The sequence below is a fragment of the Triturus cristatus genome, chromosome 5_2, assembly GCF_964204655.1.
Source record: "Triturus cristatus chromosome 5_2, aTriCri1.1, whole genome shotgun sequence".
NCBI classification, from domain to species: domain Eukaryota; kingdom Metazoa; phylum Chordata; class Amphibia; order Caudata; family Salamandridae; genus Triturus; species Triturus cristatus.
Window position 1 is genome coordinate 190883567 of NC_140588.1, and position 24476 is coordinate 190908042.

The following is a 24476-nucleotide window of genomic DNA, read 5'->3' on the forward strand; positions in this document are numbered from 1 at the left end:
ATGAAGCTAGTGAGGAGTACTGTCAGAAAGAAAATGAATGTCTGGGACACATAACTGGAAAGGGAGCTAGAAATGTGTCACCAGGGAGAGTGGATATAATTTACCAGATGAATCCACCTCAAATTCATAAAGAAGTCAGGAAGTAGTTGGGAATGGTTAGATGCTGTTGTGAGTGGTTACTAAACCTTTCCCTTGTGGCTAAGCCTTTACTGAGGTTGACACACAAGGATGTGTCAGATCCGCTTCCATTTGACAACAATTGCACAAAAACATTCCTAGAGTTGAAAGTGAAAAGGTGTCGTACCCCGGCACTAGGAATGCAAGATTATTTAAAAGAAAATACACCGATGTGAAGTGAGAGGGAGGGCTGCGCTCTCTCAGTGCCTGTTCAAAAACATGAATGCTTTCAAAGGTCTGTGGCGTATTTCCCAATGACCCTTGACCCCAACGTCACAGAAATGCCCAGCTGCCTTAATTTAGTAGCTGTGGTAGATGTCAGTCATAAAAAGAGTGAGTTTATAATAATGGCATTTCCAATTATTGTAATTGTTGCTTCCTTTGTGGAGTTGTTTTGGGAAAATACTGTGACCAAGAGATGTCTAAATTCAAATGTATGTAGCTTACTACCAGCAAATGAAACTGTTTGTGATCAAACTGAACCTAAATGGTTAAATGTCATGAATTTCTGCCTGAAACCAAAGTTAGACTTTAATGATGAACGTCTGATTCAGCCCAACCATTTTGTAGATGGCTCATATTTGAAAGGTAACAATGACACATTAAGAGCAGCACATGCTGTGCTTCCTATACATTATGTTGTCAAAGTTTCATGGCTGTCAGCAGTTACCTCAGCCCAAAATTTGAGATTGATTGCCCTTACCATAACATGCAATATAATTTCTCAATTGAGAGTCACTGTTGTCCTGAGAAAGAGAAATGCTAATTCAGTTGCACAATATTGTATCCTATTAGTCTCAAATGTGTTATTGCAAAAGCTGATGCCCAGGTATAGATTGCCAGTTTCTCTGAAATCAGATCATAATGAGGTCTCAAAGATGATGAGTGCAGAACCACAGACTGGACAAGGAGTGGATTGTAGCTATCTGCCTGAAGTTTCAAGCATAATAAAGCAATACAAAGGCAGCACAGAGTTACACTTTGCAAAAGACTGTGTTTCAGCATCACCAAAGTTGCTTGAGTATTTACATGCAAATGCACTTGTGAAAAACACAGATGAAAAGACTAGCCATTGCTGTGAGGGTCTGACTGATGTGGAGTGTGCAGTTTCTCACCAGATTGCAGCTGCTACACAAGATCTACATAATGAATGGTGCCAAAACTTTGATCTGAGAGCTGCTGTGAAATGGAAAGGCCTGTTCCAAATGATCCTGGCAAAGACTGTTGTGAAATGTGGTGGCCTTCCAAATTGGGTGCATGCCTCTCACACATGTATGGTCCTGTGTCCCCCTGATAAAACAGCTCCTCTTCAAGAAACAATGCCAGCAGTGGTCAAAAGTCCACAGAAGAGGGACAGTCAAGCTGTAAGGGAACACACAGAGTTTGAAGCAGCACTAGAGAAAACTGAGGTGGCACTGGAAAAGCAAAAAGTGGAAACTGACTCAGATGAAAGCGGTGTCCAAAGGGTGAAAGAGTCAGATGCAGCCTCTGCAGAAGGAATTAGTGCTGTGGGCCTGCGAGTGGAGGTAGGAAAAGGCTGGCTGAAAGGGAATCCAAAAAGTTTGCAGTGGTCCCTTGAAAAATCATTTGCACCCATAGATGAAACATCTGAATCTGATCAAAGTGAAAATAAAAGTGAAAGGCTTGGATTGGAAAAGTGCAAGGAATTTATGGTGCTCTGTCAGAGTTTTTCAGCACCAGAGCGGTCAAAATGCATGGAAAAAGTACAGGATGCCACACTGTTTGAGCCACCCTGAAGACAAGCCTTATGACAAGGAGCCAAAATGTGCTGAAACAATAAATGACAACTGTCAAACTGTTCCAAGAAGCTACTTACAGAAATCTGCACTACAACTTTTGAGCTTGGCCATATATGATCTGCTTACAGACCAAATGTGTGTGGCCTTAGAAATAGAGGTAACATTGTTATATGCTCAGCTTTTGAAATAACCAGTGATTAAGAAAATACTAATTTAGTAGGGTTTTCCTTTAGACGCCTGTGTGAATTAAGTGTGCTAATCAACACTAAAGATGAGTAGTAATATTTTAGGTGGAGAAAAACATATATTTGACTCAACTAATGATGTGTTTTATTTAAACAAATGTAACATGAGAAATTAAATAAGTGTGATAAATTTAGAAATCATTTAAGGTACAATGATTTGATATTTATCAAAAGAGTGGATTGATGGAGCTTAGATTTCACCTATAAAATGTATGCATTATTATATGACAAAAAGCTGCAGACATGAGTTCTAAAATGACACACAGATTGTGGCGCAAGCAAAATGCAAACATAGGCCTGATCAGAATGCTTCAGTTTGGAGGTGCTTTCATGTGAAAACATGCTCAATTAGTTGAACAGCCATGTTTATATGTGATTAATCAATATGTAACCTCACTGCAGAATGCACATAATTTAGAAATTGTATTTGTACTTTCAAAATGTAATATAATTGCACTGAATTAACATGTATTTTTGCAAGAGTAGAAATGTGCTGAATTGTGTTTCTGTGTACAAAACCACGTGATTTCAGTTTGCTTTAGTGGACTCAGCTAACTGTAGTTTTTGCCCTTGAACATTTGAATGGAATGTGCTCCTCTTCCCTACCAACTTTCAAGGAAAGGGCTTTGTTAATAAATCACGCCCTCCGGTTTCCGTTCGACCTTCACTATGTTGCATATTTTTGTAGCCTGTTTAAACGTGGAGAGAAGAGCACGCTTTTTTTCATAAATCACAAGACTGAAATTTGAACAAAAACACGCCTGATTAATGATGTATCCAGTCAGCCCATGGGGAGATGATGTGTCTTGAAGTTCTGATTGGATCAGCTATGAAGACCGAGCACGTGAAATTTTACTTGAAATATAACTTACAAGTGGGAGGAGTGCCTCTTTTTGCTAATTTTTTTTCTGAGGGCCAGGTCCAGTTTCTGTGCTGGACACAGAGACTGGGAGGGGCTGCATTCTGTGGGGGCTATTGTGCAGCTTGAGACAGAGACACAGACTAGCACAGTGAAGCAGAGGCAGAGAGAAAGAGCTGAAAGGATCAGAACAGATTTAGATTTTGGTGCTAAACTGCATTTATTTCTCTTTATGGGATATTTTTGCCATTATTAATTATTGATTAACCTTGCAAGACTTACTCTTTTTCTTAGAAACTCTTTAAGAGTTTTGACTGACAATTTGCGCCACATTTCCCTTCCTATGTGTTGCTTATATGCAGACTGTAATATGTTCTGTATTAATGCTATTTTTCCTAATTTTCAATTCTGTAACCTGATTGATATTTGACTAATGAATAAAGAGTCAGAGAACCTTAACTTTTGACTTAAAATTAAACCCTTTAAAATAACTCACCACTCTCATTATTGCCGCTAATATTGTTTGCATTTAATTTTCATATTTATGTAAAGTCTCCTGTTTGGTGATACACAGTCATCAAAAGGTCCACGTTTCACCCTTTACAGCGGTAAACAATTGGTAATGAGGTTTTGAATAGGGAAATTACCAGGTAATTACCGCTGGATCAGTCATATCACTGAAAATACAAGATTTGAAAAAAATATTATTGTCTACGGGTGCTCGTGGAAGACAATTTCTATGGACTGAAATCTGGAGAATGGTAAAGTGATTCTGGTATTTTACTGACCTCTGCTGGTCGTTTTCTATCAAGAAAGCTAAATAGAGGCAGGTGCCAGAAAAATAAAAAATAAAAAGTCCCTCAGCAGAAAGCAATTCTGGTATTTTACTGACCTCTACTGGTTGTTTTCTATCAAGACAGTTCAATAGAGGCAGTTGGACAGAAAAAAAGTCCCTAAGCGAAACCAGACAAGTCCTAGGGCTGTTCTCCTGAGCCCACAAAGTACATACACATATAATTATATACTAAAGTATATGCAAGAGGTCTCGAATGCTCGGCCTAAAAACATAAACACGACTAAATGAAATAATCAATATCTATGACCAAAATTTAAAAAGTGTCAGTAATCACCTCCCTCAGGTATCCTGGCGCTGTGAGCATATGCTGATAACAGAAGAGAAATGATGTGTATTACCGCCAGTAAAATGTTTAATGAAACCTTAGCACAACACTTTTATTTTTACTCTATAGGAAAAATACCTATTGTGAAAATGATTCCTAAAATGATGGCTTAGGGCTGCATGTATTTTCTTTGGTCCTGGTATATTTAGGCCTGTATGTTTAACATAGAACGCTTCACATGAGAACCAGACGTTCTACTTTTTTTTTTATTCACGGAGAGACTTAGGGGTGTATTTACATGAAAATGGAGCAGTGCTGTGCCGCAAGCAATTCTGCTGTGCCAAGCTGAGTGGTATTCAAAACACGGGGATGTGCCGTATTAACAAGAATAAGGCGCTTCACTGTGCTCCCCTCTGCACTGGCACTAAAAAAGCTGCCTAGCGCCAATACAGGCACTCTTGCATCATGATACCCGGGTGCCTGCATTGCAGGGATGATTGTGTTTGTGCAGAGAGGGACACCTTTCTACATAAAAACAATCATTAGTGGCATTTTGCTTCTTCTACGGGGCATATTTACAAGGGGATTGCACCACTGTTATGTCACTTTTTCCAACGTTCCAGTGGTGCAACGCCCTGCACCATATTTACAAAGCAGCGTTAAGCCACTTTGCATGGCTTAACGCTGCATTGTAAATATGATACCCTTTCATGCAGTTTTCTACATGAAAGGAGCAACCATTGCTTTTTGATGCTGCCCCAGATTTACAAGGATCTGTAAATCTGAGGCAACGCCAAAAACTAATGCCACTGAATAGCAGCCTTTACATTGGCACAGTGGGGAGCAATACATTTTATTTGTCCTCATTGTTTGCTCTTGCTATGTGTGCTGTCCCTTCCCGCACAAAAACCAATCATTAAATAATGTTGATTCTGGGAATCCAACCTAGGCCTCCCAATAGAAGATGAACATTGGACCTACTAGTGCACCCAGACTAAAGAAATCTCCATGAACAGTAAACATAAACTCCTACATTTTAAATTTTTATGGAGGGCATACATGTCACCTGCTAAAATCCACTCCATCCGCCCCTCGCGATCTCACACATGCCCGAAATGCGGAGCTCCCCATGCCAACTTTGCTCATATGAGCTGGACCTGCGTAAAGGTGGGTGGATACTGGAAGGCAGTGTACACAATATTGTCACGTATGGTAGGCCTTGAGCTTGAACCTCAACCAGAAATGGCTCTATTGGGATACATTCGTAATTACCCAAAACTAGTGCGAAGATTCGTAGCTATTGCCCTGCTGTTAGCTACGCGGGAACTGGCATTGTGGTGGCGTAGTAGATTGATTCCAACAACGAAAGCTTGGCTTAACAGTCTTATATATTGGAATACCAACTGTGATTTATTTGCTACCATGATGCCACCCTCGTCTAGGCCTAAGGACATATGGGGTCCGTTAAAGAACTTTCTGAGTGAGAAGAGCCCTGTTTTGATATCAAACCTCCTGATGGTATTGTACCTGCTGGTGTGGGCTGACTTGTTATGGAACCTGTATTGTATACACAAGGCTGCAAGTAGATAGAATTGGTTACAATTAGAATGTACTATGGTAGCTTATTTCTACTTCTATTTTGATATTCCTGGTTGATGTATGCCGCTCCTACGAGAAGATGTATATATGCGACACTGCTAATCCTTATTGTAATTGATGTACTGCTGCATGGAGTAAATTGCTGCATCTGTTTGTTAATTAACTATGAAAAATTGTCAATAAAGATAAAAATAAATAAATAATGTTGATTTGCTTCTTTCTATGTGTGCTGCAGCACACATAGAAGTAACAAATCACCATTACTGATTGTTTATATGCAGGAAGGGACACCTTTCTGCACATAAACAATCATCCCTGCAATGCAGGCACCCTTGCACTATGGTGCAAGGGTGTCTGTGTTGGCGCTAGGCAGCTTTTTTTAGCGCCAGTGCAAGGGAAGACACAGGGGAGTGCCGTATTCTTGTAAAAATGGTGCATCCCTGCATTTTTTAAATGACCCAGACCAGCGCTGAAAAATTGCTGGCAGCGCCGCAGCATTTCTTGGTAAATATACCCCTATGTTTGCTGCAGAAAGGAAGAACAAAAATGAAGAGAAATAAAAGTATTTCTCCTAGTTGCACCACGTTAACGCCTCTCTTTGAAAGGTGTTGGTTTTTGGAGCTGCCTCAGATTCACAGATCCTTGTAGATCTGGAGCAGTGTCAATAAGCCATGGGTATTGCTGGGAATACCCACAGCAGTACCCATCGCATGCCCCTTTGCCACAGAAAACTGCATTGCAGAGGGCCATATTTACAAGGCTGTGTTAAGCCACGGAAAGTAGCTTAGTGAGGCCTTGTAAATATAGGCTTGCATAGAGCACCAAAATAAGTGATGCTTCGGGCTTGTAAATATGCCCCTAAGTGATTTGCTCAGAATCAGAGGATGTTAAGCCGAAGCTGGGATTTGAACATGGCTTTGCAGTTCCAAAGCTGGCCGCTTTAAAAGCAAATCCACCAGGAGCGACCTGTGCAGGTAAGAGCGGTGGGGGCGGGTTGGGTGGGGATTCAACAGATGACCACGAGGGAATATTAAATAAATAATTATTTTCTCCTTGTTGTCATCTGTCGAGATCCCCCCCACCCGGTCCCATCGCTCTTGCCTGCATGGGCCGCGGCTGAAAGCCACGTCATGGTGTTTCAGTAACACGGTGAATTAAACCGCCACCTGCTTCTTCAGTGTAGGTAAATATGGCAGGCCAATGGAAGTTACAGTCTGCGCCATTCACGGTCCGACTGGCCTATAATGCAAGCAGGCAGCCCTGATGCGCTGGCCTGACAAATCAGTGTGTGGGCCGGTTTTTAGCAGTTACGGGCCGGTTTTATGAGCAGATGGGACATTTTTTACTGTTGATTTCCCTGAAATAACCACTTTTTAGCAATCTGCTTCACTAATGAGGGCCACTTTTATTTTAATCTATTTTTTTGTCCCAGTGAGCCTGGTCCCATTGCATTTTTTCTCTTTATATTTTATGTTTAATTTTGTTATGACCTGTGTGCAGCTGTGGCTAATTTCTGTAGTGCTCAGTCATCTGTTCGTCTAATCTTGGCTCCAAGATACAATATTTATGACAGCCCATAGTATGGGGGGAAGCAGGCCCAGTGCTGCAGGACGACACTGCTAGCATCTTTCCCCGTGTCAGGCTGGGGCATCGTATAGTAAAGGTTGAAGCACAAAATTACACGGAACATAAATATAACTAATAGTGAAAGTAACACAAATAAAAGTAGTATACTAAAGAATCATGAAAGCTATATCACAAAGAACAGAATTGTGAAAAATAATAAATGAATAAAATAATATGATACCCATAGGAAATTAAGCAATATATGCAGCTTTTACTGAGACAATGATTTAAAATGACAATACACTCAAAGACTAATGGCGCTCCAACAGTTACACAACAAACATTATCATAAAATACAATTGACAGCGTAAACAGAAAAACAGTGTCAGAGGCGGGTGAATTAACATGAAAACTGATTGAAGAAAGCACAAAACCAGGAGGAGCAATCAATGCATCCTCTTCAATATGTGCCAAAGATAGGCGTCAATGGCGTTTCAACCAAACTAAATTGGTGTGATCATTATCAGGACACACAATACAATTGGCAGAGCATCCAACAGAAAATTCTGAAACAAATATGTACAGGGGTATCAAAATCAAAGAATCAAAGTCAATGATACCAGCATAGCACAAAACCAAAAGATCAGTGTCATGCACTCAAATGTAATAGTGTACTGCTCAGAAAAAAATTAAAAATCCAAATCAATCTTAAAAACACACCTGGTGAAAGAAGGCAAGTCAGTATTCTCACAGTGTCAAAGAGAAGACACCGTGGTATGATCCAATGTGTCAGGCTGGGGCATAGAGCCCGCTCCGTAAGATTAGTGCATACATGGCTCCTAAAGGGACAGACACAGGCCCTGCGGATAGGCGGTGATCCCGGGTCAAGAGTGTTTTCTGCTGAGCGGATAAGGCGCACGCAGCTTGTTGAGAGAGGAACGTTTTGTGCTCTGAGACAATATCACACAAACAGAAACTATCATCCAATGTTGGAAGTCATGCTTGTGGACAATTGGTGGCATTAATCAGGTAAACGATGTGGACCCTTTTTTTGTTTGTTATTTTTTGCCACTAATCTAGGAGGGATTGTGCAAACTAGGTTTAGTTCTACGTGAAGCAACAGTAATTAGTGTAGGGGGACATTGGAGTAGTCTTGTTCTACCAGTGCCCATGGATCAGCCGCGGCCCGTGCAGGTAAGAGCGGTGGGGCCAGGTGGGAGGGGGATTTCGACAGAAGACGACAAGGGGAAATTAATTATTTATCTAATTTTCCCTCATGGTCGTCTGTCGAATTCCACCCCCAAACCTGGCACCACTGCTCTTACCTGCACAGGCCGCGGCTGCCGTAGATTGAACCCTGTGTTGTAGTTTTAATCCAAAGCTGGACCAATTTGTGCTCCTTGTATGCATTTGTTTCATTAAGAAATCCTAAGTCCCCATACCGGTAGTACAATTTCAGGTGTTCCTAGTAACTCTGAGGGCCCTGTCTTTCCACACAATTATCAAATTTCTGACATTTAGGGAAGTAACATGGAGATTTTGGTGCTCACAGAAAAAAATCTGCGTGTCTCTATAAATACCAGACCTTTTCCCTTTGTTAAATCCAGGTAGGTTTGATAAGCTAAACCAAAGGGGATGATGGACGGAGTGTTGAACATTGCATGCACTCACCCCCAGTCAACTGATCTGGGTTTAATCCATCATCATTCTTTAGCTCACTCTGCCACCCCAGTTCAGACATGGCCATATGCAAATCAGTCTGACCCTGTGCCTCATGGGAACAGTCCAGTCCGAACTGCCAAGCCATGTCTTCCCTGGACCGGAAACAAGCATCTTGGGACCGTTTTCTGGCTAATCAGCCGTCACCAGCCAAGCTAGCTTGAATCCAGTGACAAAGTGAGCAAGGGACCCACCTCTGGGCATACCCTGCCAACTTACGGCGAACAAAGCAAAACCAAAGGGGATGATGGACGGAGTATTGAACATTGCAAGCACTCACCCCCAGTCAACTGATCTGGGTTTAATCCATCATCATTCATTGATAAACTGGAATTATACAAAGGCCGCAATCTTTATTGCAGTAAGTAATTACCAGATATGATAAACATCGCACCATCTGTATTTGTGATCCCTCAACAAACATGTGTTTGTGTGTGATTTAACTTCCTAACTTTTCAGACATGCATGCATGTCTGCGCTGGGGTATGGGGTGTTGACAGGGACATGGCTTCTGTTTGGGCTAGTGGAGTGGTGTGTTCCATTGTTGTGGTGTACAGTGTACTTTTGTGTGTGCTTGCACTTTGCATTTTGCTTACTGTAGATTTGGTGTCTGATAAGCTCCATGCGCAGACTTTGCAGTAACTTCATCACCCGGCTCTTTGCTCAATTACGGAAAACCAACTATTATACTTGGGGATCTGTTTGCAAACACCATCTATGGGATTGCCATAGAGGCTTGATAAAAAATTGTCGGGTTTCTCAATCAGATCCATATCCTTTATCACTTCATGTAAATTTGCCAAAAAACATATGTTAAGATCCCTCACAAAATCATGGCTACAATATCAACAAGCATTTGCAATGCAATAGGTCTGGCATTTATGTGAGTTTGAGCTATTGACATTGCAAATGACAATGCCTTTTATTTATGTTTTAAAAACGAAAACAAAAATAAAAGCCATTGTCATTTGCAATGTCAATAGCTCAAACTCGCGTAAATGCAAGACCTATTGCATTGTAAGTGCTTGTTTTTTTTGTTGCTAGATCCACGAGAAATCGGCATTGCAAATGAGAATGAGTAACATAAAATATTGACATACTCGTGTAAAATATGCTCTTGTCTATTTGAAGGAAACAGATATATAATATATAACAAGTATTGGCATAGCCAATCGGTTTTGGCAATGGGAGTGCCAAAGTACAGAGACGGCTAAAGGGACGTTGCGGCGGAGAATCAACCGAAGGAAAAGTGTTTAAAATGTCAGAATATGGTGCGGAATATTCTCATAAACTGTAATGTGAAACCGGTGAAGTGGGAATGCATTCAGAAGAGAAAAACTTTTCTGTCACACACATCAGTGTCTCAAAGGCTCTCTCAAATATGGCATACAGCAGTAACAGGATATGCGTAGGATGCGAATAGCAAATTCCATGTTGAAAATATTGATGGGTAACCGTTTTAACGGGTCGGTCTGTTAATCATTGAAAACTACAACTTCTTATCAGAGTGTTTTCGTGGACTATAAAACATGGGAATTTCTTCTCTAGAAATAAAGGATACCATACTCTTAGTTCCCCCCTTCCAAGATGGCTACTTGGTTCATCTTTTGTATTCGCTTTATTCTTTGAGACCTGCAAAGGTACTAATCTATGACAAAGAAACCGACTACTTTGGGCGGGAAATAAAGTGCACATATATATGATGTTATCCTGTGTCTGATCATAGCAAAAGCCATACATCAGGTTATTTAGTGTAAGGTACAGAGGGATATTTCAACGCCCAGCCTCAGGCTTATCTGATTATGTTTCCGTGCCCGTTTTGTTTTAGCGATGGCTCGGAAGAAGCGCTTGTGGCTGATTGCCGAGATGGATCACAAGATTTGCAAGTATCGGGCTCTTGAAAATCGCATGCATTATTCGCATCGCTATGCCTTGGATTACCAAACCATGACCCGACCCTTCACTGGAAAGCAGCTGTTTGTGTTGGCTTGGCAGGACTTTTGCAACAAGAGCTGCCTCTTCTCCCTTCTCTGTGGGTTGCAGCACTTTGACATCGGGTGGATGGTGACCCACAAGTCACGGCTGGCAGCAGCCCTCCAGATGTGCGGTGCTGGGTCAATGGGGGAGGGACAGCAGCCAGCCCCATTCCATGGTGCAAATCAGAACAGAGGGCCCGGAGAGGGGGCGCTGGAGGCTGCAGGATGGACAGACCGGCTCTAGTATGCCTGTGGGCATCTGGGACGGTTCCCTCATCTCGCACACAGTATAATAACAAGCAGCAGCTGAAATCATCTGAGAGGAAACACACATCGCCAGGCTGTCCCGGAACGTGCACAGCTCCTGTCTAGGTTGGTTTGAAAATACCCACTGACCCACAGTATGTTTCTGTTATAATACGGTTAGGTTTGGACAAATATATATTACATATTTACAAAGCATGATCTTCTCGCCATTGCCGGGGTTTTTGCTTCCAGCCCTGATGACACCTTTAACATTTACTTTTATATTTGGGGCAGAGGGAGATAAAATAATTTGCATGATTTAACACAAATAGAATAAAAAATATCAAACTGTAATGGTGTCTAAATTGTACGAAGGGCCTAAAAGTGACTAGTTGTATGGAAGCACATAATAATACTAAAAAGTCCAAGGATAACACGGTACCTTGTCTCTTGTATCTCAGCTTCCCTCTCCTACTGTAGCAAGGCCAGTTTGTTTTTCACAAAGTTCTCCCTGATGGTTCTGCCAGACCCTTATGTGCTTACTGCCACAGTCGCATGTCCGCAGTTACGAGCGTAACTGGGTATGGATTTCTCCTAGACTCTATCTGACAGCCGAGGCGCCTACTGCGGAGAGAGAAGAAGGGCTAGAGCAGCATCAGTCTTATAGCTTTGTGTACAGTTTTGGCGGCCATCGTGGATGGAGTCACTAATCACCTTCTCCACGCTAATCAAGGGATAAATGCTACTTTACAAAGTAAATGCCTCAAGAATCGTCGTTCTTCTGAAACAGGCACCTAATTTGGGCTCACTGCCATTTTAGGATATCTATTTGCTTTCACCGCCAGACCATCTCGATATTATTCTTTGCCAACGTAAACGGTTATTTCACGCTGTAGAATGAAGATGCGAGAAACTTGTTAAACTTGTTAACAATTTCATTTGCACAGATAACCAAAGGAGATACCTTTCAGGTTAACGCTCGTGTTTTTAATGGCATGACGCTCATTCACACTGTTAAGTGCGAGGGCTCCCTTCATTCATAGAGCACCGTGGAACGGATATGGATCGGATTTTGGGTATGTTATCATACAGTAGCCGGAAGAACAAGGACTAATTGACCCACAGTCGCACGGCTCCGCTTGTTTTAGAATTTTAGGGGCCATTTTCGAAGTGGTAGAATTTTCCGTTTATAAAGAATGAGCAGTTCCTGGGGGTGCTATCTAGGACAGGGGAAAGGGGGGAAGGGGAAGCACAGGTGTTTCTTCGTAATGCCCTCACACACCCCAAGGGATGTCATGCTTCATCATATGGGCATTTGCCCCTCGTCTGGCCGGCGCTGCAATGCCTGACGGGCTCCCGAAACCGGGGCTCTTTGTCGGGGATCTTTTGAAGAAGCCGTATGGGTGCGTGTGGGTGTGAGGGCGAGTAGGTGCACGAGGGGTGAGGTGGATACAAAAGGTTTTTTGAGCAATCCTGCCAATTACAATTTTAATTCATGAGGTAGCTCCAACCTTGTTAAAATTGTGAAGAAGCCCTGTGTAGGAAATAATGTTCCCTAAGGGCTAAACTTAAGTGAGTGCGGTCAACATGTTTCGTGCCCCATCTGCCCCAGAAGGGGTCAATGGCACTTCGTCAGGACCGATAGATTGAGAGGTGAGTGCACCGCCGTATCGCAGAGGTTTGCTGATACCGGCAGAAGGAGGCAAGTGAAGAATAGGTACGTTGGGTGTACCAAAACCCCCAATGGCCTATTCCGGGCTGACGGGGAAGTACAGAGCACTACAGTTGCTCCGGAGTGGTGGTAGACAAGCAACTTCGCCGGTGTCCTACCCTCGCTCTGGGCCCCGTGGATGTTATTATGGAGAATAGAATTTTTTTATATTTCATATTTTGGAGTGTTTTTCGTATTTTATATCTATTGCTACCACAATATAAATAGTCTGCTAATGTAAAGATTATTATCATAATTTTACCTGCTTCAAAACTTTAAAAGTATAAGGTTTGACTTAACTTAAAAAAAAAGCGTCTGGGAAAGCAATCGCTTTCACTTTCGCGATTGCTTCAAAGAAGCCTGCGAGTGGTGCGCGCGCGTGCCACAGCGAGCCATATGGTTTAAATTATCGCGCCCGTGTCTGGGCCCGATAATTGAAACCATATGGCAGGAATGCGCGTAGTAGACAACAATAGGCCATGGGAAGAGCAATGCGCCCGCCTTTGGCCTATTGTGTGCTAGCTTAAAAACAAACACGCAGGCAAAGGCCAATAGCAGGCCACAAAAGTAAAAACACACGCATGAGGGTGTACGATTCCAGGGTCCGTTTCGGAACCCCGGACAAAAGGACTCTCGCTGCGCGAGCAGTGCTACGCACTGCATCGCTAGGCGCGAAACCTAAAAAGGGTTTTCGTGCAGTGACACTATTTCTCCATGCCCAACAATTGTAGGATATAATTTGGAAAATGCAGATATTTTTAAGAAAAGACAGATCACAAGAAAAAACAATATTGCACAAATAACACAGACATATTTTTCGAACTGGTGATGTGGAGACCAAGGGCAAGCTGTCTGGTGGAGATGTGCTCTAAAATGGCAGGGAGAATAATAAGTAAAAAAAATTATTTTAAAGGAGATGAAACCGTTTCCAAATGAGAAGATGTGAATCACAAATTACAGCAGTTCTTTCAAATTTTTAACCCAACAAACATCACAAACCCATAAAAACGCTGGCAACACTTCAATTCGTAGGAAGAGGAAAAGGGGCTGAGAAGGTATGAAAAAAACATCTCAATAAAGGTCACACCTTTTGAATGAGAGCACAAGGCAGAATGGCAGGGAACATTAGACAGACGATCTGTTTTTATGACCCCACATTTCCAGTCATGTTCACCTCTCCCATCCATCCCTTCCCCTTCCTACCCTTTGAAACATTCCCTGTATGGCAACAAATGCCCTGTTTTATCCTTATAGTAGGCCTGGGCGAAATCTAAATTACACCTGTGTTATTCTCATAAACTCAGGACTATTGCATTACGCTTGTTATGTGAAATTGCAGAAATTACATCAAAGCACAACATTGTGTAATTGTGCTGCCATTCGTGACTACATTTTAGTACGAGTGCACAGAAACAATTTGAACACAGTGGCGGCATGGCCGGCATGACTCACAGGTGGTGGGGTGGGCGTGGAGGGGAGATGAAGAAGGGTCCAGGGTGGGGTGAGGGGGGCACTGTGGGGGCATGGGATGTGCAAAGGGAAAACATATTTTTTACACTTACCTTGCCGCAGGCTCCCACGTTTCTTCTCCTTGCTCCTGCTCTTCTCGTGGGACAGGAAGCCGGGAACAACAGCCAGTCTACCCTGACCAATCACAACACTGCAGCGCTGTGAATGGTTTTGAGCATCCTGGTTTGACACTCAACCAGGGAATGGGGGCTTGGGCTTATTCTCCATGCTGTCTGTAATGCATGGAGGATAGGGAAAGTGCGTATGATAGTTTAGGCGGCCTGAGAGGGCCGACCAAACAGTCATTGCGCACTTCAGAAGTTGGAAAAACCACTCCTCCCCTGCCCTGTTCCGTGAGCAGAGCAGCAGGGAAACATAAAATGATAATAACTTAAAGTTATTATCATTATATATTTCCTTTCTTTTACACAGCTCAAAGGCAGTGGGCGACGCTCCTCCGCCATAGCAGAGGAGCCACCAATGTTTGAACAACCAAAACGTGCCAAAGCAGTTTTGTTTTTTTAGCAATTTTTTGGGCGCAATATGCAGCCTTGTGTCAAAAGTTGATGGGAGAGCATATTTTTTGCTAAAATATAGCACTAAATAAGAGATTTACATTTCATGTAATTACACATCATTTTGCATAATTGTTCCGTCATTTCATGTAAGTACGAAAAAATAAATTATGAAAATTTGCCCCCTACTTTACACCCTTTGCTGCTAGATCGCTTTTATAAGAGAACATCTATTTTATGAGGGCTGCTTGTACAAAATCCCCAGGGCCAGGTGTACAATAACACAGAAAAGAAAATGTGAATAGGTTATGAACACTCTTACCATTTTTCTCCACCATTGTGAATGGCTCTGTAGTCCATCCGTCAGCCTTCTTAGCTGGTTGTACATCTAAATGACCATAAAAGCAGACAGTAGGCTTTTTTGGGTCACTTCCAAATGTTGCTAGAATCGCAGGTGGTAGAGAGATTATCTTCCCATTAGGAAACTGCAATTAATATAATAGCAGGTCAGACTCAGCATACAAATGGAGTAGTAATTGTTTTCTTCACATTACCAAATGTAAAATGTTGATTTATATTTGTTGTCACATAATCCTTGACTGTATTGACACCTCTTCTGTACAGTCCACCCGAATCATGTATGCAGGAATGTATATTATTACAATGAATGGCACAGCACTGACCTATCACAATATGGACAACACTGCACATGCATAATTATCTTTTAAGTGCTCATGTGTGTTTGGCCGGCCGTCCTAGGCCAGCAAAACACACATGCGCACTTAAGTTTTTCCAACCTGGCTGTGTTGCACAGCCGGGATGGAAAAACACCTCAGGTTTTAATGCACTGTCTGGGCGCAAACAGAGCCACTCAGACCAATCCCAGCGCTTGGGAATACTATTTGCATGATAAAAGCACTGGGATTTTGCATCTAGGAGCCTGTGCAGCCTGTGCAGTCGTAGTCCAGGATAGGAGGAGAGAAGCAAGGCGGCGGCCATTGGAGCAGCTGGTAAGTGGAATTTTAATTATTTTTAGTTGTGTGATTTATAAGTGAAATTCCCAATTGTGAAGAGATAGACATTTCAAGTTTTGAGTCTCTGGAATCACAATTCAAAATCCAAACTTATTGTAAAGTTAGATATTAAATTGCAATTCTGAAAAAAACACCTTTAGAAAGTTGGCATTTTCTTACTTTAGCCATTTGGTGCCTGTTGCCTTTCTCTAATACACGTCTGGGGAGGGTGAGAACGGGGCTTTGTGTGTTTCCCCCTGGATAGCCACACACAATGGGAGAGCAGGTGTGACTTGATGGGCCATCCTCTCAGGATGGGAGGGAGGATCAGGACTCAGCCTCACTTACACCTGAATAGGCTGTGTTCTTGTTCTGTTGCCATAGAAAGGGCTGCATCGTCTGCCTGTAGTGAGTCTAGAGACAGGGCAAGTACCTCTGTGCACTTCAAAGGCATGCCTTTGAAGTCTCCCCCACTTCAAAGGCACAGCTGGGTATAAGTACTGGACCTCAAACATCACCATTCACTACACTTCTGGACCAGTGAAGGCTCTTCCAGGAAGAAGGATTGCTGTGCTACTGAAGGACTACCACTCTACCGGACAGCTGCTTTGCTTGACTCCTGCCTTGCTGTGCTGACCTGCTGACTGTTGTTCACATTCCTTGGTTAGAAGGACTGACCCTGCATCATTTGAACCCATAGCGACTCCAAGGACTAGCCGGCTGGCCTCCTGATCAGAAGTCTCAGGGACATAAAAGGCAGCAGCCAGGAGTATGGTACTTCTGCTCAGCCGGCCTCACTGGGTCTCTGTATCCGGCCCACGCTCTAACACAGTCGGCCTGAACTTTTGAAATTGTCCCTGTCCGGTGTGACCAGATATCGCAAGTAAGAGCTTATTGCTTCTAAGCACTATTTTACAGTTTATTCTTTAAAAATTACTCAAGTTCTACTGGTTGGATGTTTGTCAATTTGGTCTTGTCTCATTTATTAAATCAATCTCTATTTTTCTAACCTAGTGTGGAATCTTTTTGTGTGGTGTTTTCAATGTTTAACTGTTTGAAGTGTTGCACAAATGCTTAACACATTGCCTCTAAGTTAAGCCTGACTACTCTGTGCCAAACTACCAGAGGGTGATCACAGGTTCATTTAGGATTTGTCTGCTTCTTACCTTGACTAGGATTGTGGTTGCTGATTGACTTGGGCTCGTACCCTAGTCCACCAACAACCCCATTTCTAACATTACAGAAAAGCCAACCTTATCTCTAACACTGAATATAAACCTAATCCTTTCCATAACTCCTATCCTGATACTATCACTCTCAAACTAAACTTAAGATTAACACTAATACTTCTTCTAACACTATGTCCTATACAAACACTAAGGGCCCAATTATAACTTATGGGAGGGAGTTCCTTATTGGTATTCCTCCTGTTGGAACTACAATGACCATAAGTATCAGCACATATAGGGTGGAAAAAAATAGCCAAAATATTGGTTAGCCTTGAAAAATGGCCATTAACAGTAGGAAAATGATGGAACCTGTAGCCCAGTACACCAGCAAACTTCCAGGTCACAGGGAGTCACTTGTCCTTTTAGGTCCGCGACAATCACTGTATTTTTTCCTGCTTGTGACCGCCATCTGAAGAATGGTGGTCCGGGGAAAATAACTATATCAACTAATTACATAATTAGGGCTCCCAGTTTTCCGTTTTTACTGATTTTTACAGATAAATACAGACAGAAAACTATTCATTTTCTTTTCTGTATTTATTTTGAAATACAGAAAAATACAGAAAATAGGTCTTCTTTTAGGGACGGCTGGCACGGCTTGCGGTTGGAGGGCAGGCATACAGGGGGCATCGCAGGCCGCTTAAAAAAAGCATTGTGATTGCGTTGTGAATTGGTCTGAGCGCCGTGACATGGCACTCAGCCAGAGGCTGTAGGGGTGGGCATGTTCTCCATGTAGGCTGTAATGCAGCCTTCATGGGGAACAGGGGAGTGTGCATGACTGCTTTTGGCAGCCCGACAGTTCAAGCATAATGTTGTTGAATTGAAAAAGCTGAATGATACAACTTAAAATCAGGAAAACGGACACCACCTTCATTCTTTGGATGTTTAAGTTTAAATAAGGCAATATGTGCATGTTTATTATTCCAGAGAAATTTGGTGCAAATGGAAATGATCTGAGAGACATAAGAAATGGGTATTTTAAAAGGTAGCATAGACAATATATAAAGGTCATGCGGTACAATCATCATCGTGACGGTGTCAAGCCTACCCCACCATGATAAATGAAGAGGAGACCATGATGAAAGTAATTTCTGAAGTTCAAGTTTTAAAGTAGTGAAAGTATAGCTGATTGTATTTAAAATAGTAGAGGAATACCAAATACCGAGGCATTTGATTTGGGATGGGCACCTGGTGAAATTAGTGTCAGCAAACATGTATGATAGCAGGAGGGATTTAGTGGAAGAATATCAGTTTTAGAGAAGTTAAGTTTATAACCAGAGATATTTGAGTATAATTTGATTTCTTGTAAAAAAGGATTTAAAGAGGAGAGAGGGTTAGACATATCAACTATAATTCTTTTATTCTAAATCTGAACTGCCTTCGGAAAGAGATATGTTTTGCCTGTTTTACTGCTAAGTTCCTCATTTGTGATGGTGGTAAACCCATTCTCCACATGATTTTAAGCTGAAACGGCTTTAAAGAGTCCTCCAAGATTAAGCCTCAAGGATTAATTTTCAGCAAACTATTTATTGATTGCTACACTACGTGTTTTATAGTTCTGTCTATGGCAATTTTGAAGATGAGCGATAATTTATATAAATTAAATTCTAAGCTCACCTGACCTGTGCTGTGCTGGTGGGAAGTCTAAAAGTAATCTAGAGTATTCACATTGAGCAATGTCTAGCCACTTAGAGAGATTTTCATGAAACGCTACTGTCCATATGGTATCGTAAACATTCATTTTCTCCTAATCACCTGCATGATTGGAAACAAAGACAGACCAGATTGCTTGCTAATTAAGAAAGAAAGGAAGAGGTGTTAAGAGCAACAGCTGTTGTTTTAATTGCCGCTAAATGCAGCTAAGCACTACCATGATCATCCAACCATATCCCAAATATTTATAACCACCAGTGTGCTGAAGCTTAGTGTTATTTAAGTGCCAATGCTCCCTTTTACCAATCCTCTGCCCGAAGACTACTACTTTGGTCTTAACACTATTATTAATTACATAGTTTTTTAAATAATCATTTAATCTTTCTAATTTTTTCTGAAAAACAATTGCTGTTTTAGCTAAGATCACTGTATTATCTGCATATTGCAAGATCATTGATTGACTGGCCAGATAGTTTTGGGGGAAAGGAACCCATACTCCCCAATGGTCATCCCAAATCTGCTATATGGAAATTAAAAATTATTGGAGCTAGAACACAGCCTAGCTTTACGGCTGGGACCCAGCTGATTTTTAGGCAGGTATTTGAATACAGACTAAACATTGTTAACCCACCTAGCGACTTAGGCTTTTGATACCTGATTGATCCCAATTAATCAAGGAGGCTTGAGGCTGAAGCATTCCAAAATGGACCACTGTTTCACGTTGTCGGGAGCCGCAAGGAAGTCAATGGAGTCGGTAAGTGGCGTTCACAGCTGCTTCGTTGACTCCAAACGGCTTTCAACAAGGTGGATAGAGATATATTTTGCCTAAAATTACAGCAGTGAAGGATATCTGGGGCATTGTTGGGCTTGGCAATGGAGCTCCATAGTGGTAACTGAGTTCAGATTGATACTGATGGACTTGGAAATCTGACCAGGAAAATTCTGGTTGAAAACAGCTTGAGGCAGGAGTGCGTCTTAGCACGCCTGATGTTTAGTTTGTTCATTGCAGACCTTCCCCTGATGCCGCATGCAACACATAGCTTTTCACCAAAAGATGGAGGTAGGCATATTAGTTGCCTCATGTACACAGACGATCTGGTGATGATGGATCTTACACCTATGGAGCCACAACGGAAATTAGAAGCCCTAAATGCTTACTGTCTAGAAAAGAAATTAACGATACATGTCGATAAGACAAGAGCAATGTTTTTTGCTAGGAGGAAAAGGACATTTTCGTGGTTCCTAGGTAACTATAGATTGTAGCAGATTAGAGAGTATATATATTTGGGGATTACCTTTTCAGACGATTTGAGGTGGGATAATCAAATAGCTATTCAGAAGCTTGCACTATTTGCAGTAATGAATGGGGTGAAAATGTTATCTTATGGGAAGGACGAGAAAGTAATTGTCTAAAACTGCTTCTTGATCTCCCTAAAAATGTTATGATCCAAGCTGTAAGGAGGGAATTGAGAACTGTAGCCTGGATTGTGCTGGCCAATGCAGAGCCCTGCTCTTTTTTTTGTCGGTTAAAGGTGAGAGTTCCAACGATAAATTGTCAGAGCAAATATTATTGGAGATAATGTCAACTTTCTCTGGTAATAGAAACCCGTTGACAATAATTTCAAAGCGCTTGAACGTCCAAGAGATGTGCACGGAAGGATGGGGAGGGGTTTTGATTAACCAGATAAAGAGTACACTTAGGCACGTGCCGCAGAAACTTGTTGGATGGATGATTTCTTCTACCTTAAAACTAAGAGTTCAGTTTGCCATTTCCTAACATCACAAAAAGAGCATGGATTGTTCCCATATCTTTATGAAATCCCAGATAAGCGCTTGCAGAATGAAGTTCTGCACTTGAGGGTGGGAATTGACCCTAGGTTGTGCATTAAGGTATTAAAAACAGAGGTTGCTTCATTTAAGCTGGTGGTTTCTGGTGCTCAGCACCAGCACCTAATCATCAATACCAGTGCTTTTCATGAGCACCACTTAAGGACACATTCATTTATGGTAGGCACTGGGAGATTAAGGCCCTCATTATGATGTTAGGTGAACTTGCGTTCACCCCACACCGTTGCGGGAAAGGAACTGCCCGACCATAGGTCTGCGATTTCGACACCCTAATTTGGTTGTTAATGCGCTTAGTGCGGTCGAAAACATCCATTTTCCAATGGGAGCTTGTGCAGCGGGCTAAAAACACTGGAAGTTGGTAAACATCCCTGCACTGTATGGCAGGCACGTGGTACAGGGATGTTGGGGGGCGCCATAGATGCCCCCAGGCCTATATGTGGAGGGCCAGAGGGAAAGGGGGCCCAGCTAGGGGCACCCATAGCCAGTTTCTGACAGCCAATCCATGTTAGAAAGACCGACATGGATTGGCTGTCAGAAACTGACATCATAATCCTGACGCCAGTGCTGAGCTACTATTCCGCTTCTGATCCGACTGGCTCACAGAACCCGTTGGAAGTGGAGCAGAATCCTCTTGCACTTTTCCCTTTGACTGCCGTGATCAAAATACAGCAGTTGGAGGGAAACCACAGGATGTCGGGCAGACAGCCTCTGACCGCTAGTCGGAGGCTCTCTGCCCAACATTCAAATCACGCCCTAAGTGATTTACCCAGAATCACATTGCTCCTCCTGCCCTGCCCCCTGCCCTTTGTTTTCCATGTGCAGATCACTAGATGTTGAGCCGATGCCGAGACTCGAACCTGGTTTCCCAGTTTAGAAGTCGGCAGCGCTGGCCATTACACCACATCCACTTGCATGGTTAGTATTTGGTTCTGTTTTAGGCAGTGCTAACAGGAGAAATGGGCGGATGCAATCTGCCTCCTGACGAGAGCCCTGCCACTTATTTATTTACAAATTAACCACTGGGAAGAGGCGAAAAGACACCAAACATTTGACATTTTCTGTGTTTGCATTCATGTTCAATGTACTCAGGCACAAGGAGGGACACAAGAGTATTCTAGCAGATAGCAGTGCAACTGCATTATCTGTATATTTTCCGCATCCATATTCATTTGGAAATCCTGATTGCCTTGCAAATCCGATGGATAGACTAGCCCACCACTGCAAGCCAAAATTAATAAAGCACCCCTTTGAATATTTAGTTCACAATCTCGATTCCCAAATCTTCACCATACTCAAAGATTATTTTGTTTACGGATGATGAGCAGGCACTGAGTTACTGCTGTGTCTGCAGATGGAGTTGACAGCAATATGAAATGTAAATGACAAAATAAAATGTAATAGGCAAAAAATATATTTGATACAGCCACTAGGTTTGCCCTGGTAAACTGGTAGAAGGATTATGATTTTTGTATTGCATGTATATGCCTCAAAACAATAAAGAAGAAAAAGGAAACATGTTGAAACCTATAGGAGGAAGATCTATGATTGCAATAAAAAAGGTTAATTAGAAAAAAGTTACCATCAGGTATAGTTTTAGGAGAAATGTACCTGAAGTTCCTTGCAGGTAGGCGTACTTAGAACAGGTATGGGATTTTTTTTTTGTGATAATACACATCACAAAAAATGTGATTATTATTGTTGCAAAGAAAGGGCTTTCTATTACTGTAGCTTGAAAACAAATTGTAAGCACACAAGAATGACTAAGAAAAAATAAAAAGAATAATGAATGGGGGAAAAAAAGACATTTGCATCACCCCTAGCACTGACGTGCCCTTACTGTAGATGGATGTGCACATGAGATGAGGAAAAATATTGTCCCTTGGTGCAAAAGTGCTAATGGCTGAAGTGGGCTGAACTAGTGCCACATGCTCTATAATGTGGTGGGCGGAAGAAAAATGTGAATGACAGATTAACACAGGAAATGATGAAGGGGGCTTGTGCCCGGGCAAAGTGGGGCCATCACAGTGTGGCTCGGATGGGACCCGCGGCCTTGCTGGATTCCAGAGGCGGTGTACTGTCTGGGTGCTGGCCAGAGGAGCAATCTGATGTGGCAGAACAGCAGTGAGTGCGGGCAGCTGAGACTCGGGCCAGAGTGTCCTGCTCCCCCATGATTGCATCAGTGTAAAGGCTCCCACGGATGGGGAGAGACTCCTACATGCCTGGGTGGATGACCCTAGATCCGGGGAGGACTGGCTGCTGGACTGTGTCGGGAGACCACCCGGCCCAGGAAAGTGGTGCAGTCTTTCTGGTGCGGAGCAGCGAGGGAGCTCTCCCAGTTGCGAGGGCCCCTGCTCCTCCGGAAGGTATCTGCATTCTCTGGGACCTCTCCCCTCAGAGTGGGGGAACTTGCACAATTCTCCTTTGCTGCTTCTCAGCTGGACCCCCGGTCCAGACTAGAACAGAACCGGCACCTGGGTGGAACTCTGCTGCACATCCACCACCATAATTTCTCTCCCCTAAGGTGAGACATGCTTACCTGCCTGGTATGGTGGGCATCATCCCGACCCCAGCTAGAGTTCGTCTCCACAGGATGGGGATAGAGGCCCCCTTTTCTGGGGTTCGCCGTGCGCATGTAGGGCTGGGGATGGGTGGATACCCCTTTGGGTCCTGCATTGACTGGATTGTGCCACCCCTGCCAGCACGTCACATTATAAGTGAGTAACCCCACAGAAATGTACTACTCGCTTGGACTTTGGGGGTACACAACCCAGTTGTGGGGACGCCTCGAGAGGGAGCAATCTGTGACCATGGCTGAGAGCATAGGCACTGCATATGCTCTGAGACCAGAAGATGGGCAAGACTAGGACGAACAACTAGGGGCCACCCCCAATCACAAGGAGGACCCACGTGACCAGACATAGGGGACCCTGGAAGCCCCACCCGAGGCAGATCCAGTACAACAACAGCTGGCTCAGATACTAGATGCCATTACAGACACTAGGACAACATTGTTTCAGGATATAATTGCTGTTTCAGTGGGGTTGGGGCTCCTCCGAGCAGAACACAAGAAGTTAGCTGAAAGGGTGAAAGTGGTGGAGTCAGGAATTGTGGAGCTGACCCCAGTACAGCAAGCACTGACACAGAAAGTAGCAGAACTTTCAGATAGGGCCTGGATTCTGGAGCGCAGGACTGAAGATGGGGAAGGCCGTAGTAGAAAAAACAATATAAGAGTCCTCGGTCTATCAGAAAGAGTGGAAGGAGGGGACATGGTCACTTATTTGGATTCCTGGCACAGCACAGTGGTGGCACCGGGGTGCTCGACATCATTCTATACCCTTGAAAGAGCTCACTGGGTGCCGGCAAGACCACCGGCTCCAGGTCACCCCCCGCGCCCTGTGGTGGCTAGGCTCCTACATTACAAGGACAGAGACATCCTTCTACATAAAGTTCGAACCAATGGTCCCTTAGTGGTGGGCAACAGTAAAATGTCCATTTTCCCTGACTTTACACTCGACGTCTAGCGGAGGCGAGCTTCGTTCATGGAGTTGAAGAAGACGTAAGAGAAGAGGGCCTCCAATACTCCCAGATCTTCCCTACCCGACTCCGTATAGTACCGGACTGAAAGACCCACTTTTGGGAAGATCCCAAAGCAGCATGGGATTAGAAAGAGGCATATAAAATGGAGAGCCCCTCAGCGGGGCCGGGAATGTGTCCCCGAGATTGAGGTCCC

General features: G+C 43.1%; 1 protein-coding gene across 1 annotated transcript in view; it reads right to left on the reverse strand.

Moving 5' to 3' along the window:
* Window positions 1-24476, reverse strand: part of LOC146822775 (cytosolic non-specific dipeptidase-like) — a 252033-nt gene that overhangs the window by 147041 nt on the left and 80516 nt on the right. The window contains exon 4 of the mRNA XM_085606962.1: window positions 15326-15488. Coding sequence (XP_085463088.1) covers window positions 15326-15488 — 163 coding nt within the window. The remainder of the gene's footprint in view (window positions 1-15325; window positions 15489-24476) is intronic.